This window comes from Aspergillus tubingensis (genome assembly GCF_013340325.1).
Source record: "Aspergillus tubingensis WU-2223L DNA, scaffold_6, whole genome shotgun sequence".
In the NCBI taxonomy this organism is placed as follows: domain Eukaryota; kingdom Fungi; phylum Ascomycota; class Eurotiomycetes; order Eurotiales; family Aspergillaceae; genus Aspergillus; species Aspergillus tubingensis.
This window is the reverse complement of record NW_023336280.1, coordinates 3,191,186-3,204,697: the sequence shown is the minus strand read 5'-3', so window position 1 is coordinate 3,204,697 and position 13,512 is coordinate 3,191,186. Positions and strand designations below refer to the sequence as shown.

Here is a 13,512-nt window from a genome sequence, read left to right as displayed (position 1 = left end):
TGGATTGTGTTAAGGGTTTAGTCCGATGCAGCCTGGAGGATGATCTGACAGGATGTACAATAGACGAACACAATCACATAGCAATTCAAATATTAGTATACTTTTAAGCCCAAATAAAACCCATTTCTCATTTTGGATATAATCTATTGCAACTTATGATCAGACCAGCTCATGCCCTGATAGATACTCTGTAGTAGATAATAGATTAAACCCCACCAACCCCGACCCACCCCGCCAGCCGATCATCTCATCACATCACTTCCCCGCCCAAATTTTTCTCCAACACCAACACCAACACCACCCTCACTACACCTCATTCTACATACAAACAATTCACAAACCACACCTCTACAATCAATAAAACACAGATCAACATGTCCACTCTCGACGACATCTTCGGCTCCTCCCCCCCACCCACAACCCACCACTCCCATCCCCACCCTCCCAGCACCACCACCACCACCGAACCCTCCGACCTCCCCTCCCTCCGCCGCCAACACGTCACAGCCGGCTACCGCGACGGCATCAGCGCCTCCAAAACCTCCCATGTCCAAGCCGGCTTCGACGCCGGTTTCCCCATCGGCGCCCAACTCGGCATGCGCGCCGGTACGATCCTCGGTATTCTCGAGGGCGTGCTACGCGGGTACGACGAGAGCCAGAAATCCGTGGTGAAGAAGCTACCTTCGGCGGGTGGTCGGAAGGGTGCTACCAGCACCAATGGCGCCGCCACTGCTACTTCTACTACTCCTACAATTACCGACGAGGAACGCCAAGCCAAGCGTGCGGAGATACTAGCGTTGTACCAACAGGCCGTGAAGGAGTTGGATGTGCGGAAGGTATTCGAGGGGATCAGTGAGAGGGAGATTTCGGAGGGGGAGAAAGCCGAGATTAGATTGGGAAGACAGGGTGAGGGGGCGATAGGGAAGTGGGAGGAGAAAGTGAGGGTGCCGAGGTGGGAGGAGAATATGGATGCGTTGGAGATGAAGGATACTACTGCTGCTGCTGAGGGGAAGGAGGTGGATGTGGAGGAGAGCTGAATGGGTGATTGAGGATGGTACTTTTTATCCTTCTCCCACCTCTATTTTTTTGTTTCTGGCGGGCCCTTGCGCCTGTCGGAATTCAACTAGAGGATCGGGGCGATGTCAGCCTAGCCTGGATGTTTTTTCCAGGAGACCCGCAGCAGGAATTTCCCTGCTTGCTTGCTTGTTTGCCGGCAGGCAGTCTTGGCTTGTATGCAGTGCTTCAGAACTGCATACATACGTCGGGGTCTGGTCTCGGGATGGCTACCTGGCTGGTTGGCTGGCTGGCTGGCTCCCTCCCCTGCTGCTGTCGGGACGGCAGGACAGAATGGCCGGATGGTCGAGACGGGACGTGGCTGCAAGGTACGGAGGGGACTTTGTTTGCATGGCGTTGTGCAGCTATGGCTGGGTGGTGGCTAGACCACGCTGGATGTGGAATGACTACGTTGAGAGTATGTAGTTGTGCCGAGCAGAAGACAGATACTATCCATCTATCTATCTACATGGTGTTAGAAATGGTTTGAAATAGTGAGTGGTGTCCCAAACCGCCACTACTAAAGCCTAACCTATCCATCCATCAATCTATACAAAGAAAGTTCCTAGCTAGATACGATAGACCAAAACCTAATGCACAAGACCAAGCCAACCAACCAACCATTCAACCAAAATTGACAAAAGTACTAAACTAATAAATCGAGTCCACTAAGGCCGCTCAAAACCGGTTTTATGACGCGAGTCACAGATGGTTGAAGAATCAGTAGTAGCCAGATCCTCCCTCCCTCATTTCTTCAAGGGATGGAACGGAACATCCCTAGTAAGCCCGAGCTAGCCCGCGGCCGCGTCGCATCCCATCCCATCGCTCCAAGGGATGAATGAATGAGTGAATGGATAAACCAGGGACCGAGTAGATTTTTTACTTCGGAACCCCTCGCTGGAAAAACCCCACACATGCCGGTGGAAATTCTTTTCAGTAGGTGGAATCTGGGGCCTTTGTGGTTCCGTTTGTTTTGGTTTGTTCGTATTGGGAAAGAGAACATGGTGTCGGTCAATTCATGAGGTATGGATGGATGGATGGCTACGGTGAGGAATGGGGTATTCATTGGGTGTGGTCATTGTGGTTTTCTTTGTTATTGTATTTGGTATGTATGTTTGTGGTATAGATTGAGAAGAGCTCAGTAATTGATGTAGTATGGAGTGAGTGACAGGCGCGCCCGTGCGGGCAATTGCAAGCAATAGTAGGTAGTGAGTGTGGGTGGTTAGGAGCGAGTGACAGTAGATAGATAGACAGACAGACAAGGAAATGGGTGTCATGATGGACACAAATACAGACAGGCATCAGCATAAATCAGTAAGTAAGTGAGAAAAAGGAGTGGTATGAGACCAACTATCGTAATCAGTTCGTTGCCTCATCGTTACATGAATCATCGCAGCGCGTTCGCATTGCATTGCATCGTTTCGAGACTACCGGTGAGATTTCCATCTCGTCGGATATTCGTCTCGTCAGGTCATTGATTGGACATGGGCATGGATGGTGCCGCGCATCCATCATATGTATGTGGATGGTCATCATCCGCCGGTAGGGATTTTGGCGGGTCGTTTTGCGTTCAGCGTCATAAACATTAGATCAATCATGGCGATCCATTCAGTATCGTCGGACAGGGCCGTAAAGGGTGGTTTTTGGTAGATCGTAGCAAATAGCCGTACATCATTTAACGCCGTATAGGACTTTTGGTTTTCGAACAGGAATGAGAAGATGAAAAGGATCGGGAATAACTACATGGGTCTGCGGGACCGAGGAGGTGTAATGTCGCCATGACAGCCCAGCACACGCAAGGACTCCCACACCCGTTTATAGAGTGGGGGTCGTGCCAGGGATAGGATGGCCTTGTCGGATCGCTCTTCGCGACAGAGGGTGCACACTTTCTCACGCTCCGGGGAAAGTGACTTCTTCGAGTCAGACCGGGGTCGGCGGCGTGACTTTGCTTGCATTGCAGCTGCAGTTGTTCGGTCAATGTCGATGGTGCGCGCTTGACCGCTGCCGCGCCTGGACTGCGGTGGTACTAGAGAAGTCGTGGATGGGGCAACCAGTCGCAAGGTCTCAGCTGCTGGCCGCAGAGCCTCTCGTGACCGCGCCTTGACGGTTTTCCGCGCGGGAGACGGGCAGAGATCCTCTGGAGGCTGATCGGGCATGGAAGAGAACTTCTCCAAATGATTGCTGTGCTGGCTGTTGGGTGTCTGCGGAGGTTGAAGCTTTGGTGCCGACTTGGCTACCCTTAGATGCACTCGACTGCGAACCTTCTTCAACTTGTCCATTGGCTTCTTGGACAGCGACTTGGGATCGACCGACTCGGTGTCCGAGTCGGATTCCCAGACTGACTGTTCGCAGTAAGCTGGTCGTGACGCTGAGGTGGATGGACGATCACGCGCTGAGCTGGCGGTGGGATAGCGTTCAAGCAAGGGCGACCCTGGACTGGGACTAGGTACAGGACTCGGACAATCATTTGAAGGTATGAACATTGCTTTCTCAAAATGAGTGGCGTGTGGCTCCATAGTCACGGGGTTGATGCGAGACGGGGGAGAGATCATTGACGGAGCAATAGGAGGCCGGATTGGTGGAGGGGGTCCCTTCCTGCCGCTATGGGCAATGCCATTCCGGGCTCCATTAGGTAAAGATGGCAATGGCTTCCCACGATGGGAGGGAGGATCGTGACTGTCTCCTTGGTGCATGACCAGGGTATCCGACGACGCGTTAGGCGTCGCTGTATGCGGTCGTCCTTGTCGTACAGGCGTGGAGGGCTGTGTACACAAAGTTACTTGCGACTGGTTCAAGGGGGTGGACGAGTAAGGATATACGTTGTGTCTAGGACTGGGCGGGATGGGAGGGGCGTGCACTGGCAGAGACTCTACCGCGGGGAGGGAGTTGTCAGGATAGATGGGAGCAGAGTAATTGGATGAGAAGGAGCTGCTGGGTGTCAAGTCTGGTGTCGCTTCGGTCTGCACTGAGCTGAACGAACTGTGGTCGTGATGTCCAGAGGCTGTTCCCCACGGACGGGATGATGCAACTTGCTGAAGACCAAGTTGATGTTCTAACTCGACCACAGACAAGGTAGATCGGTTGTTGTTGGATCGCAATCTCGCAGATTCACCGCGTGCAGTGACAGCAAAGGGAATGTCTTTGGAATACACCGAGGATATCATTGAATACGGGTTACCTTCTTCACTGCCTCTCACATCGCGACTACCCGGTCGACGACTGCCCCAGGGCGAGGCGCCTCCTGGAGTATGCTCCAGGTAGAATGGATCAGGGACTGACTCGTCAACAATCTCTGGCCCTCTAACAGTATAGAATGATGATGCCCGCTTCCTAGGTGGCGTAGCTGTTGGCAAAATGCTTGCAGTCTGTGATCGGTTCCGGCAGCTGTGAAAGGCGTTGGATTCGCCGGGAGGCCGAGGATATCCGTCAGCCATGGGCTATGATTATGACGCTGGTGTGAATTTGATGTGGTGCATTCAGACACGCAGAAACTTCATGAGAAATGAAAGGGACGGATGCAGTTCATACAGGTTCAAAGGAGAGACTAGGTACAAACGAAGGAATGAGGATGGCCAGAAACGAAGAAAGGGTCAAGGGCGGAGGGGATATGTTTATACATCTCTTCCCCAAAAATAACAGTGATGCCTATCCTGGCCTAGGGCAGCCCCATTGCTGGACGGTGGCTAGGTCGGGGAGGAGCCCCGGCGCATGCCAATGCAGAAAGGCATAAACAAAGCTCGAACGTCCGAGCGCACTGACTCTGAGGACCTATCAGACCTTACATGGTCTCCTTCGGTAGGGATGGGGATGTGCAGCAAGGCGGCAGACCATAGACGCTGGAGCAAGGGAGGCCCCGGAATCCCGATCCGCAACTTTGTTGACGCGGGGTCCTGGTTTTCTGACTCGGCATTATAACCTTGTGCAGTTTCCCTGGAGTTTCAGACTCGGCCTGAGAATGGTATAATGTCAACAATTGCTGTCTGCAGCGTTGCGATTCAAAAGCATTGTGGGCTTGTCAGCTGAGGTCTAGGGGCGTGCCTCCATTATCATCAGCTATCTACTCCCAATGTTCAGGTTTGGCAGCGCAAAAATAGGGCCTGCATGCATACAGTCGACCGGTCCTGCATGATTGTCCCGCTAGTAAGCGCGGCTAGCGATACTACAGGACCTTTCTGAATGAGGCCTGCCTTTGCTGTCAGTGCGATTTCGAGGAACCTGCGTAGACAATGTTCTGAACTATGCCGGCAATTCCACAGCCGTGGATACAGGCTGGGGTCTGTTCCAGGAACCTGGTCTCAAAGAAAGAAGCAGAACAGAGGTGGTCGCGGATGGCAGAGGCAGGACATGCCGGACTCAACCACGGCTCTGGTGGCCGATCGGCAGCCGATCTTTGGGTCTGGCCTTGTTATCCGTGACCTCCATCTCTTTGTTGCGGGTCATTCTTCCGCTCATTAACCTCGAGCGATAATTAGACCAGACTGTCAAAGAAACTATCTTCTTAGTCGAAGTTTCCGACGTAGTTTTTCAGTGCCAAAGCTCAAGTTCTGAGCAGATCCCATCTGACGCAACTGGTTCTTGGCAATTGGCTATACAAAGATCATGCCACGACCCGCATTCCAGAATTCCAGGTTGCTGCGGATACTGCAGTTCAGGATTGGAAGGCCGGAGATCTTTCCGGTGTAATTGATCGATTGAGTTTAGTCGTTTTCTTAGAGGTGGTTGTCTGGGTATAAGAAGGTCTTGCCCCCCACGCATTTATTCTCCGAAACGGCTGGCTTGCCGCTCTGCTGGACTTGGTACTCAAGTCCTTGCTGTGAGGTCTGCAGAATATTGGCTGTTTTACCGCAATAGACTCCCTAGCTCCTGTCCTTGAACCAGCCAGTTTCTGAACCTGAAGTCGGTGAAAGTGGTTTCTTTCGTTTGAGATTTGGGTTTGGCATAATGTGCATCTATCGGCAGCAATCGTCCTTGCAAACCGTTACCCTCACCACAAGAGTAAAACCGTTCCATAGCATGTCATTGAAAACTCAACCACGCCGTGTCTTCCTGTCTGCCTGGCAAAGTATCTTCTATCAATCCATCCATGCCTTGCCCTCGTTTCGTCTAGACTGATCACTGATCGCATCATGCCCATTTGCGTTTACTTTGAGTAAGGCCACTCTGGCCTCGGGCCTGTGGCGGCTCGAGTGACTGACAGTGCCGCTTTACGAGACTTTGTCGTACAAATTTAGCAGGCATCTAGACCGTCGGGGAAGCACGAAGTTGCATGGCCCGCATTCCCGGACCTGTGCATGACGATGCGGTTTTGCATTTACTCATGCATCTCTCCCACAACTGCTCCGCCGGTTATGCATTGGGATCATTTTTGCACACCAATTCGGTGTAGTGAGAAATGTTTTGTGTGTAGGCCATTGTAGGTGTAATAGGGCAGGTCTTTAAGCTGGCTCTAGTTTCCCCATATGGATGTTAACGCAGAAGCGCCAACGTTTCTTGCCAGTCATAATTATTGACGCCTCCCGGAGTTCTTTTGCATAGTTCATTGATGCTTCTTCACGGGTAATTCGGGATGAATGCGCACGATCCTGACGCATCCTTGAGCAGCTAGTCTTCGTTTACTTGCATGGGATCAAGCTCAGCTGACTACTTGTGCGCAGGCAATAACAGTCACTATTTGCCCTGTCCTCGGATTGTCGCCCCGCTGGACTTCTGAATCATTGCCGAAACATGGATGTATAAACGGATTTGAATGTTATTCAAGCATTACCGCAGCCCGAGAAAACGTTATGTAACTATTCTAGTCAGGAGTGGCTGTTTTGTTAGAGTGGTGAGACTTACTGCAAGGAATCTCGACAGGTCTGAAACCGGGTCGGACGGATTGCCTCCCTCGAACTCAATTAATACCCGACTCAGAAGGCCCTTGCCTATTGCTCGTCCTTTTGCAAATTTTAACCCTTCAGCTATAACCCCGAGAGTTCACAGGTCCAATTTCCACCAAGAGGCTGAAATTGCACCTGGACCCCACGATCAACGTCGAAATCCTGTTTTATAGAACCTATAGCCCCTCTCAACGAAGGCGCCCTGGTTCAGCAATTGCTCTGGTCTCGTAGGAAACGAGACAGAACTGATTCATCACATTTACTTACTCCCCTTCCGAGAAACCCTTTTGATATATTTTCCGAGTGGTTGTACCGCTTATTGTGCGACCGTGGAGGAATAAGCCAACGCTCCATCGTCATCACCACCGGGTCTGTGCTTTTAGATGGACCCAGAGTGGAGTTGATTCGACAGCCGGCCCTGGCCGTATCCAGGCTCTGAAAACTCTAGCACAGATCATCAAGGGGCCTCTTTCCTTCGTATGGTGCCAATCATCCTACTTTCCTTTAGGCTTCGAGATCGAGAGGCTTCTCCAGCAAGAAATGACGGCCTGAACTACCGAAAGTCTTCCAGAGACCTGATTCAGTACCTGGGCCACTGGCCAGGTACATGGCGGTGCTAGTTGGCAGCTACCTAATCATGGCGTGGAACTAAGTTGAACCCCAATCAGGAATTGCCAGCACACCCGCTAGGGATTGGGCCATTACCACGACGAAGCTTGGACTAGCGTTGGTTTCTATATATATGTCTTTTCCGACGGGGCCATGATGCAATACATATGGAGTGGGTTTGATATCATCTTAGAGTACTGTGAAGCAGTGTCCATTTCCAGTGGAAGGGAGAGCGAACGACCAGGAAAATCGTTCGATGGATGATTTCATTGCTATAACCCGATGAGCAACAGGGCTTCGGAAGACAAAGAGAGACATGAATTGCCTACATAAAAACCAATTGATTCACCTTGGGTAGACAATTATTTTGTTGTCCAACCAACGGGCCATCTGAATCATCGTAGTCTATCTGTGCGACCTTTTCTAAATTGAAGGTGGGAAGGTAAGGCGTGTGGTAAGAATTATCTTGGCCTGCAGTGTTGTGAATCATGGCCATCGGCGGGTCAACCATCCTTCTTAAGTGCCTGCGGCGAACATCAGAGATTGAATCCGGTGCAGTTGGGGGTGGTAGTGCAGATCCAGAGAATCAGTCTTCCTCATCGATCGGGAGGGTGGATATTTTTTTTTGGTGCCCGGCGTGACTGACAACGCGCTCCTCAGTCGATTTTCCCGATCTTTTCCCGTTTCAATTTCCCTTCCTTTTCCACCCTCCGTCGCCCGCCTCACAGTTAGCTAGCTGTTGTTCATACAACTCAGACCGCTGCTACCCGGCCTTGAATCCTCCGCGGGAGCCATTGGGCTTTCTTGCTCTGCTCCATGACTGCTACGAGCCTCTAGCGGTGCTCGTTGCGGTCTGCAGGGCGCTTCCTGGTACAGGTAAGATCCCGTCGCTGCAACTGTCTTCCCGATTCCCAGCCATCGTAATTCTGCGACGGCGTCTCCCTATTCGACCAGCCACTGCCTTCAAATCCCCTCTCACTCTCGATTTGCGTGGCTCGCTCTGAACTGCTTCCACGCGCCCCATTACTATTCTGTCGTGTTTCGAATGAATATACCCACTGTGCAGCATTCTTTGTGCTAACCCATCGGACATACACAGCGGCGGGTTCATCTTGTGTGCTGGATAGTGCTAGATACTGCTGGAGCTGTGCATATTTCTCCTGACACGCTGTCAAAACCCACGTCTGGTTGCAGGGCTCTCGTTCCTGGTCCCATTCTGTAGGGGCCGAATCCCAATTCGCACCCACGTTGTCGTCGCATATCCCGTTTCAGCATCCTCCATCTTCAGCGGTGTCTCATCGCAATCGCGCCGACTTTGACGAGACCTACGACGTTAACGACCCTACAACATTTACGACCCTTTCACCGCAACGCCAGCAGCAGGCTGCTTCCCGTGTCCTTCCTGACTCTACCCATCATCCGTCACTTCGACCCTCGAGCGCTTTCGGAAGCACTCGTTCATTGCGGAGAACAGCCAGACTTTCCCAGCGACCTCCGTCCGTATATGGTTCCGGAAGGCCATCCCAGGTAGAACAGACTATACCGGTGGTCGTGCGACCCGCTTCGGAACACCAAAGTGGTCTCGCTGCTCTGCGTCCAGCACTGTCTGAGGCGCAAACCGAAGAAGACGACGAAGAGGCCGACTCGGAAGAGGAATCCTCCCGGCGACCAGGTGAATCGTACTGGCCCCATAGGACAACCAGTGTCTCCCCGCGCACCGCGTCTGCTATTCTCTGGACCTTGGAGGAAGCACTTCGCAAACCAATTCCGTTTACACTAGACTGGGAAGAAGTGAATGCGCCCATGTCTGACGTCGCGGGTGCCCCCGGTCCGTCAGGCTTTGGAGCCAATGGCCGTACTCAGAATGGATCTACTCGCGCCACTCAAGGTCCGGTCCCTGTCAACCCACACCCTGCAAGTGGTGTGCGGACGCCCACGGATATCATGAGGCAACGCCGGGATCGAGAAGCTCGCAAGAAAGCAGAGCAGGAGGCGAGGGATCGGGAGCAGGATGACATCGAGCGCAGACAGCAACAGGAGCAGAATAGGCCCGGTCAAGCTTATGCTGCTGGCGTTGCCGGTGACAGAACTTCGCAACGAAGGACGCAAATCCCAGAGCGGTCTTCCACAACGACGAAACGACCAGAGCCTCAAGCCTCTGCGTCTATCCCTGGAGCTGGTGGTGCACATGGACCTCTGAGGCCGACTACCTCGGCTGGGCAGCCCAGTGCATCTCAACAGCCTCAGGCTGCCCCGCAGAGCTCTGCCGGGTGGTCCAAGCAGCCAGCTCAGTCGGCGTCTGAACAGCCAAGTTCCCAAGGCCAGCAACAATCTCGTAGAATTCCGTTCCCTCACGCCTTCGAACGATGGGAAACACTCTCATCCCATTGGGAGGGCTTGACTGGTTACTGGATTCGCAAGCTGGAGCAGAATAATGAAGCGCTCGAGCGCGATCCTCTGAATCAGCAAATGGCGCGCCAGGTGACGGACCTTTCTGCCGCTGGTGCCAATCTTTTCCATGCCGTGGTTGAGTTGCAGCGCCTGCGGGCCTCATCGGAGCGCAAGTTCCAGCGTTGGTTTTTCGATACCCGTGCTGAACAAGAACGCTCAAAAGAGTTGTTAGCGGAGCTAGAGAGGCAGGTTAGGACTGAGAGACAAGCTCGGTCTGATGCTCTCACTTCACTGCAGAAAGCAGAGAGCGACAAGTCACGCGCCGAAGAGCTGCTGAAAGAAATGCGCCGTGAGTTGCAAATTTCCAAAGACGAGGCCCGCCGCGCATGGGAAGAATTGGGTCGGCGCGAACAAGAAGAACGCGACCGCACTACATCCCTCCGGAATGGAGAACCTACATTAGTCGGAGGCGTACAGGTCGTACCGATGATCCCAGGCCCCGCCAGTCGGCATAATACCAATCGCCCGCCAACCCGAGAAAGCCCATACGCAAGTGGTGAGAGCGCCGCGAGGACCACAGCGGTGACGGAAGGTCAATACTATGAAACTCCTGCATCCCCAACCGGCACCGATCCTTTTGTGGAAGGGCATAGGCCCATTCAGGAACCTCCATCATCATCTCCGGAAGCTCAGAGACAATATCCTGGACATTTCTATGAGCAGGGTGCCGCATATCCAGCTCGGCCAACGTCTGAGAATGATGACCGCTCCTACGGCCCCAGCGTTGCTAGTAGCGAGCAAGGAGAAGAAGAGGCCGGCAGCAGCTACCGCCGCAACCCGCAGGGCCAGCCAACTGCTTACCAGCCTGCCATGTCCGAAGCGAGCGACGAGTATGAGCATGGGTCAGTAGAGGAAGGTGGATACCCACCCAGTTCTATGCCCACAACATCCGGACCTCTCTATGGAGGCTACACCCAGTCTGTCGATTATAGCGGCTCGGGATGGGGTGTAGGGACAGGTTGGGAGTCCGTAACCCCGCGCCATCGTCATCCTACGCGCCTCAGCGATGTAATCGAAGAAGAGGAACCACGGACGACTCCCAGTCGGGCCAGCTTAGCCAGTCGAAGTGTACAGTGAAATACTCCCGACTTCCTCCGTACATACCATCTTTCAACAACCTTCGGGGTCAAAAGATGCATTTGCTTTATTCCTTTTCGTTTATACCAAGTCTCGCATTGTCTTTACGCCACGAACCGTGTCAAAATACCACCTGTCGTTTTCGCTTCATCGGTTTCTCTACTTTTCTACTTTACTGTTCCATTATATCAACCTGCGTGCCCTTGTTCCTTCGGCGACCATACTTCCCGGCGAGCAATAAATTGCATAGCAAGCATGTACGACTGCTCCCCTCGCGGAGTGCATTTGACAGGACCGGCGTCATTGGACAGGAGGTCAGGTGTAATATTTGTAATTTTACCACTCTTAATGTCTTCTCAACCATGGATTAAAGGCCCTATACGTGGGTTGCATCCAATTCTATAGATGAATGAAGAAAAGTCCTATAACCCATTAGCCCGCACCAAAATACACGTGACACGAAGTAATCCTAAACTGCCTAAGGCGCAGACACTAAACCCCATATAGAAAACCAATCCTCCGGACCGAGCTGTCTCGAACATCCAAACCTCCGCCGCGGACTCCGAAAACCACACCTACCTCAACGCAAGAAAATCCGTGCACCAGCGCCCCCTCCCCAACCCGGGCAAACAACAACAACAGCAACAATGGCATCAACAATGAGATCCATGAGCCGGATCCTCACACGGACCTCTTGCTCCGCCCTATCCCCAATCGAACACACCGCCGCGAAGACGACCGGTCTCTTCTCCGCCAACCTCAGAGCAGCAACGAACATCAACAGCCGCAGCAGCAGCAACAGCAACAATGCAGGACTACTACTCCGCCGCTCTTTTTCGACCTCTCCGTCTTGTCTTCGCGCACGCACAATGGGCCAATTGAAGGCGCGGAACTCGACGGGTCCGTTCTCGTGGAAGGCGGCGCTGCTGTTCGTTTTGACGGGCGGTGGTATGATTATTTACTTCCGGGTGGAGAAGGAGAGGTTGGAGAGGAAGCGCATTGCGGAGATGAGTAAGGGGGTTGGGAAGCCGAAGGTTGGAGGACCGTTTACGTTGAAGGATTTGGATGGGAAGGAGTTTACGGCGGAGGATTTGAAGGGGAGGTATAGTTTTGTGAGTATTCCTTACCTTCTTTTTCATGGGGTTGGGGTTGAGGCTAATTGTATATTGTGTTTGGGGATAGGTTTACTTCGGATTTACTCACTGTCCTGATATCTGTCCCGACGAGTTGGACAAGATGGCCGAGATTATTGATAAGGTGAAGGAGGCTACGAAGGGCGAGAATGTTTTCTTGCCCGTCTTTATTACCTGTGACCCTGCCAGAGATACGCCTGAGGTGCTGCGCACTTATTTGAAGGAGTTCCATCCTGGTATTATTGGGTTGACGGGAACGTATGATGAGGTTAAGCATGTTTGCAAGCAGTATCGGGTGTACTTCAGTACCCCGAGGGATATTAAGCCTGGGGAGGATTATTTGGTTGATCATAGTATCTATTTCTATCTGATGGGTATGTTTTTCTTTTCTTTCTCTTCCTGCAGCTGGGGGAAGCTGAAGCTGACTTTGTTTGTTTGACAGATCCCGATAACGACTTCGTCGAGTGCATCGGTCGTCAGGATACGCCTGAGTCGGCCACGAGGACGATCATGGAACATATCAATGATTGGAAGCGGGAGGGTAAGCCCCTTAAGAAAGACTAAGTGGTGATGGTCTCTGCCTGCCTCGATGTGTATCATAGACAATACCCTACTCTGTGATTGTAAAATAAGACTGTCAATTAGCATTCTCCACCCATCACCATTTATTGGCTTGACCACTCACCTACCGACTTATATCCTCTTTCACCCCTGCACTAACTTCCCCTCCGCATCCCGATCCCTATTCGCCCTCCACTCCCCCTGCCCATCCACAAACACCTCTTTCTTCCATATCTCTGCTTTCTCCTTACACAGCTCCAACACCTCCTCTCCAGCCCTCCACGCCGCGCCGCGATGTCCTGCACTAACCGCAATAACGATACTGCTCTCCCCAATCGGCACGTCTCCGAGCCGATGTCCAATCACGACACCCAATAGCTCATGTTTCCTCACCGCGTCCTCCGCGATCTTGGATAATGTTTTCAGCGCGAGAGGCGGGTATGCGGTGTAGCTTAGTTGTGCGACGGGGCGGTCTTCGAAGGAGTTCCGTGTCGTTCCGAGGAAGAGCACATTTGCGCCGGCGTTGGGGGAGGAGATCTTGGATAGTGCGCTTGTGGGATCGAGGGGGTGGTAGGTTAGCGTGATGTGGGTGTTCAGGGTGGGGTTTGTGGTTGTGCGGGGGTAGGTTTGGGGGTCGAGGTGGGGTGGTATTTGGTCGGTTTGGGTGGTTGGTGTTGTGGAGGACATTGTGGGTGTTGTTTGGTATAAATGTGAGGGGTTATTGTGTGGATGTATTGAGAGTGGTGGGCTCA

The 13,512-nt window shown here is 52.6% G+C and overlaps 5 protein-coding genes across 5 annotated transcripts; 3 read left to right on the top strand and 2 right to left on the bottom strand.

Moving 5' to 3' along the window:
• Window positions 1-374: 374 nt before the first annotated feature.
• On the top strand, window positions 375-1,037 carry AtWU_04828 (Yae1 family protein; the record flags this gene model as incomplete). The annotated part of the gene is made up of 1 exon (XM_035499939.1): window positions 375-1,037. The coding sequence occupies one exon, from the start codon at window positions 375-377 to the stop codon at window positions 1,035-1,037; it is 663 nt and encodes a 220-aa protein (XP_035355832.1).
• Window positions 1,038-2,792: 1,755 nt separating this feature from the next.
• AtWU_04827 (uncharacterized protein) lies at window positions 2,793-4,487 on the bottom strand (the record flags this gene model as incomplete). Its single annotated transcript, XM_035499938.1, has 1 exon — window positions 2,793-4,487. One exon carries the CDS (start codon window positions 4,485-4,487, stop codon window positions 2,793-2,795), a length of 1,695 nt encoding a protein of 564 aa, XP_035355831.1.
• A 3,539-nt stretch (window positions 4,488-8,026) lies between these two features.
• On the top strand, window positions 8,027-11,066 carry AtWU_04826 (uncharacterized protein; the record flags this gene model as incomplete). The annotated part of the gene is made up of 4 exons (XM_035499937.1): window positions 8,027-8,090; window positions 8,295-8,414; window positions 8,638-8,685; window positions 8,761-11,066. 4 exons carry the CDS (start codon window positions 8,027-8,029, stop codon window positions 11,064-11,066), a joined length of 2,538 nt encoding a protein of 845 aa, XP_035355830.1.
• Window positions 11,067-11,713: 647 nt separating this feature from the next.
• AtWU_04825 (SCO family protein) lies at window positions 11,714-12,763 on the top strand (the record flags this gene model as incomplete). The annotated part of the gene is made up of 3 exons (XM_035499936.1): window positions 11,714-12,178; window positions 12,249-12,573; window positions 12,642-12,763. The coding sequence occupies 3 exons, from the start codon at window positions 11,714-11,716 to the stop codon at window positions 12,761-12,763; spliced, it is 912 nt and encodes a 303-aa protein (XP_035355829.1).
• A 141-nt stretch (window positions 12,764-12,904) lies between these two features.
• On the bottom strand, window positions 12,905-13,447 carry AtWU_04824 (molybdopterin synthase catalytic subunit; the record flags this gene model as incomplete). Its single annotated transcript, XM_035499935.1, has 1 exon — window positions 12,905-13,447. One exon carries the CDS (start codon window positions 13,445-13,447, stop codon window positions 12,905-12,907), a length of 543 nt encoding a protein of 180 aa, XP_035355828.1.
• Between the last annotated feature and the right edge of the window lie 65 nt (window positions 13,448-13,512).